Source organism: Alligator sinensis, unplaced genomic scaffold, assembly GCF_000455745.1.
Source record: "Alligator sinensis unplaced genomic scaffold, ASM45574v1 scaffold198_1, whole genome shotgun sequence".
Classification (NCBI taxonomy): Eukaryota; Metazoa; Chordata; order Crocodylia; family Alligatoridae; genus Alligator; species Alligator sinensis.
Window position 1 is genome coordinate 617,621 of NW_005841906.1, and position 5,710 is coordinate 623,330.

General features: G+C 40.9%; 1 protein-coding gene across 1 annotated transcript in view; it reads right to left on the reverse strand.

The window, feature by feature from the left end:
- MRPL14 (mitochondrial ribosomal protein L14) overlaps nucleotides 1-5,710 on the reverse strand; it is a 16,586-nt gene that overhangs the window by 1,899 nt on the left and 8,977 nt on the right. Inside the window, exon 2 of the mRNA XM_014517395.2 lies at nucleotides 1,664-1,757. Coding sequence (XP_014372881.1) covers nucleotides 1,664-1,737 — 74 coding nt within the window. The 5' untranslated portion in view covers nucleotides 1,738-1,757. The remainder of the gene's footprint in view (nucleotides 1-1,663; nucleotides 1,758-5,710) is intronic.

The window sequence follows — 5,710 nt, forward strand, 5'->3', positions numbered from 1 at the left end:
CATGGAGGATTTGTGCACACAGACAACTTCCCTCCAAAGGGGAGGCACACAAATCCCCTCCCACCATACATGATGGGCAGCATGCCCATGGGCACATTTAAACAGAAAGGGACAGGTTCAGAAAGTGCAGTGAGGAATAAGTAGACTTAAGAGTTTTTATAAGCAGCTTCTTGCACCCACCCAGAGCATGATTAATATCAATGAGACTTCATATATGCTCAGGGCCCACCCGCAGATTTAATCATGAACACAGGTTAGATTTGCTTTCAAAGGGACTGGTAATCTCATTCCCCATCCTGCCATTTGTAAAAATACCCTAAAGATAACTCACAGATAACCAAGTACAAGGCTTGTCTACATGGGAACGTTAACCAAATACTGGCTATGGTATAAATTCAAATAAAGGGCTCTCTTATTCTAGGAGAATGGTGCTTTTTAGATTTAGCTTCTGCAGCTCTTGAAAAAAAGGTAGTGGGGAGATATGCACAGATCACTGGCACACACATCTTGTAAATGTTGCATCCTGCAGCTCTTGGCCATGTTAAAATTTTGATTTATTGCTACAAGGGTTAGGAAGTTTGGCCACCCTTGTCCTTGTACTGAAAGGGGAAGTATCAAGTCCACTCTATATGGAAACAGATTGTATTTCCCTAATCCAAGGCAAGTACACAGAGCCCAGAAAGAACATAAGTGGGTATTACATGAATGACTATTAAATCAGTAAGTCTGCTCAATACATTGAAATCCCTTGCAAAGTGAGGTCCCAAACCTGTCAGATCTGTGCTGGTTAGGGTGGCCATCACAGAGGACATTCCGGTTTTCTGCTACTCTGTCCTCTACTGGTACAAAACCTGACGCCTTTATGTTCTCTGTTTTTCCCTTCAAGAGAAAAACAGAGGACACAAATGCATCCAAGTTTCATATCAATAGAGGACAGAGGACAACTGGACTGTCCTCTATGATGACCACCCCTGTGCTGGTAGATCTGTGTACCCATCCAGAGTACACAGCAGGTCTACGGCCTGGTCAAAGCATTGCAAAAGATGAAGTTTATAAAATTTAGGAGGCTTTAAATGCCTGGAACCAGGGATGGACTCTTCAATAATTTAAAATTAAAAACACACCTCTGGAAGGGAACTGTTGAGATCTGATGGAATAATTTTTCAGTTTTTAAAAAAATGTTCTTCTTCTAAATACTGAGAGGATTAATTCTAGAAAAATTCAAAAACACATGACTGACTTTTCACCATTTAGTACTAGATGCCTGTCTCTCTACCTTTTGCTCAGGTAGGAAATTAGTCTTCCCTGATCCTGCAATCAACTAGACACAGGAAGATGCTGACAAACAAAAGCACTGGTGAGAAGGGATTCTCTTCCCACACATCTGATTACCCAATCAGGGCCATTGTCAATATTGCTTTTTGATCCTCAGGCACCGGCATGTGCTGTTATGTTTGGATTGCCTGGATTATTTTTATAATCCATAAAAATTATGCAATTCATTTTTTTCTCTTACACTAATTTTATAAAAAGCAGAAATACTATATATCATGTTTGAATTATGAGGATGGCCCTTTAGAAGAGGATAATCAGTTTAAAAAAGGATAATTAGTTTTTAAAGAAGTGGGTTCAGTGAAAGCTATTCATAGTGTTTGAAAGATACCTGAAATGTCGCTGGTTGACTGCTCTGCTAAAGTGGGTTAGGAACAACCCCAGTCGTCCATTCACAAGAGCCATTGGAATTCTGGTACAAAGCCCTGCACAGGAAACATGAGAATTATGGACTCTGGAAATGTGTCAGTACTGGTTTCAAAAAAAGAAAAGATAAATCACAGGCTGGAATCCAAATGACACATCTGGGGTATGCTACATTGAATCCGGCTGCATACATAACTCAAGTGCTAACAGTATCCTCACAGCAACAGGCTTTACTTGATATCTCATGGTCGGTATAATTCAGAGGCACATAACACAAAGGTGTGTTCAACATGACTGCAGGGCAGTTTTCTACTTAACAGAATAGAGCTTTTTTGGATAGCATTTTCCCTCTTTGTGTGAGCCTTGTAGTTTTTAAACCCACTTAATAATGAATACAAAAAAAGGCTACTTGCTATACAGAATGAAGCTCAAATGGACTCTGGTCAGTAGCGCTTTAAATCTTATTAAGCAGGGAACATTCCTCAGCTTGTTTTTAGACTTCAGTATTATTTCACAGACAAGATCTCCTTTTTCTATGGTGCCCACAGAAAGTCTCCTGTTACTTAAAAAAGTTCAGTTGACACAGTTCTGTGTAGTAATGCTATCCTGTGTCTTTGCAGCGTGCCAGCCACATTATGGCCCTTGTTATTAGAGTTGGGCATAAATTAACCAGATACCAAAATGCATGCATCAAAATGAGACTCCCTGACTTCTTCCCAGGTTAGCATTTTATGTGCTTCTGTTTGTTTGTAGCTTTGACCACAGAATGTCAACTAAATTACTTCTAACAAGGTTACCTTCTGCTTCTCTCCTTTCCAGAACAAACATTAAAATACAGTTACTACTACTTGTCTCTCCGTGCCGGTTCTGATAAACTTAGGGGCAGATTCTGACCTCAGCACATATGAAAGGTCCATCTTGAAAGATCTGCCATGGCAGTTCTGCACCAACACTTGCAAAGCATAGCACGTATTCTTAAGTACGTGGCAAACGGCCTAATATCACGTTGGCATGCTTTGAATAAAGAGGTTAGTGACACTGACAGATCGTTACTCTATGGAGCCAATACCAAATCTCAAATGTTCAGTGGAGCAACTGAGCCTCAGGTAAGTTAGATGCATTTCTTGAAGCTCTGCTCAAGCTCTCCTCCACTAAGGATGTCCTCCCAACCAAAACAAAGCAGCCTTTTTACAGCAAGGTAATTAAAACAAATTAGCTCCCTGGCCATAAAGTCCTAGGGGAGATGAGACCTCAGATTTTATCTCAATGTAGCTAACTGTGGTCAATGCTACATCAAGGTCAAAACTGCCTGTGCTTGGTCTCCACCAGTATTTTAGAGAGATGTAGCTTGAGCTGCCTTGATGTAACACACACCTCCTTTGATAGGGAAGATAGCCTTTGCCCCAGTTTGCATACTCTTACCTATGTGCTTGACTTTAGCATGTGAAATTAATGACAAGCCTCAGTGTCTGAGGATTACTTTCACTTGTGTCAGAGCCATGGACCTTTCCAGAAGACCTCAATGAGCAAAGCTAGTGCCTACCCTGTGGTCACTGTTAAGACTCTACACCCACTATCCCCGGGCTCATGAAAAACCCAGGTCTCGTGAATGACTGATGGCTCCTGAGACTGGGGGGGGCACCATGGTGGTGAGAGGAGACCACCCGCAGATGCCGAATCGGTGCTGGCGAGCGGGGAACACCCGCAGACGCCAGCATCAGTCAATCTTGGGGGGGCATGTGCCCTCCTCCCCCTCCCGGTGCCTCCCCTCCCGGTGCATAGCCTATGCCAGAGCTGTCTCTAACCTCAAAGTCTCAACATGGCATGAGGTTAACTAGGCCACTGACCCAAAGTCTCTTCTGTCCTGCAAACAAAGCGAAGGAGGTTCAAGAACTATGTTTAATCAATAATTTTACAGCGATGAACTGATATTCCATCTCTGTGACAATGCTGAGCAAGTTTTCAGGATAACAACATGAAAAACAAAAAATAATTTTGATATGGCTGATAATAGTAAATCCATATTAGTAATAAATAATTAATCCTCAAACCCATACAGACTCCATATACTATGCAGCAACCCTTTCTCCTTCCATATAACATTCCCTTGGATCCAAAATGTCCCCATAATTTGCTCAGTTCATGGAGTGAAAGACGTATTGTGCTGAATCTCTGTGCTTAATATTACATGAAGAGAAAATTGTATCTTCAGTTAATGTGATTAATGTCAGCAATTCCAAATTTTCCAAGGAAAGGCAGCTCCATTTCAGAAAGGGTAATTGGGCCACTCACAGGATAAGTACAACTTTTTGGTGTATTGCCAAACACTTCTGAAGCTAGCCCCTGCTCTGATTCACTCTTTAATGGCCTTGACAAAGTCACCTAATCTATTCTACCCTGTCTGAGAACCATAGATAGTGCTAAACTCAAAGGGACAGATTATTTGCTGTCTATGTTGTACTACGTAAATGCTAAGTATTGAAAGCATGTTTTAGTAATCATCCAAAACACAAAATGACATCCCACCAACTATGGCACAGATCACATCATCAACACCTAGCTTCCTCATTTTCCAGGTAGATGTTACACCATGCTGGCAAATCTTCTACATGACCCAGAAAGAAAGAGACAGGATTTGGCACATGCTACTAAAGAGGTAACCCCAAGGTGAGGAGAGGCAAATCAATTCACTTAGTTCTTCTCTGTAAATTTGCTTTTCTAATCTCATCTCTGCTCGTATTTCAGGGCTGTGGGAAGGAAGAGGTCCTTCCCAGCATCTCTCAAGCATGATATAGTGTAAACGCTTGGGCAATTCCAAGAACCACTCATCTGAAGTTGGTACTGCCCAACAGGCACATGAGGACACTTTATAATAGCTGAGACAGGCAAGGGAATGTTTAATATTTAAATACTAACATTCTTCTACTTGCTAAATCATTCATGTCAGGTTAGAAGGGGCAAATCTTTGGAAAGTTCTGACATTTTCACCATCTACATCAAGGTCACTGCCCAAAAGCATGGCCTGAGACTACCACTGAACCAAAAAACAATGTATAAGTTATACAGCAAGAAGTGCTTCTTGCTCTAGAAATGATCGCAACACTCTAAAACCAACACCTCTAGCTCTCCCAGAAATTTTGTATTCAAATCTTCCTCTCATTCATGTTAGGCTGCTGATGCTAAACTATATAGCTAGATATACTGCACATTTCTGTACATTCAGACATTCAGTAGCATATAAATTGGGTCACTTTAGAGAGTGAATGTTGAACTGATTTTTTTTCTTTCCTATCTGAAACTTATTTTGAACTCAAACTGGATTCTGCATCTGAGTTATACCTGGCACATGGGTTGGGATAGGTAGAGCATCCTCAAGGCCTTGAATTTGCCAAGCTAAATGAATATAATATGAATATATAGCTATATAAGGGCTCAACTAATCTCTCTCTCTCTCTCTCTCTATATATATATATATATTCATTTAGCTTGGCAAATTCATGGCCTTGAGGATGCCCTACCTATCCCAAACCACGAGCCAGGTATAACTCGGATGCAAAATCCAATTTGAGTTCAAAATAAGTTTCAGATACGAAAGAAAAAAAATCAGTTAAACAAACATTCACTCTCTAAAGTGACCCAATTTATATGCCACTGAATAAGTCTGAAAGTGTAATGCAGCCTGACCCCACTCCAGTAGGTTTTCAGCAGATCCACCTGAAGTCCAAACACTGTACAGAAAAGAGGAACTTTTCACTGGTCAGAAGGTGCTGAAGGTATTTATGCATTACGCCATTTTGAAGTGCCAGATTAAAAGAAGCACTTTTCCATAGCAGTTCAAGAGGTTTTAATACTGCAAAGTTAAGTGGATATCAGCAGAACAAATATACTGGACTTCTGGAAAATTTCATACCACCTAACAGAGTGATGGTCAACAGAGTATTTCAGGCTAACATACATAGGCAGTGTTGCCCCACATTTCACTTACACAAGGTGAGGACGTCTCACCACTAAT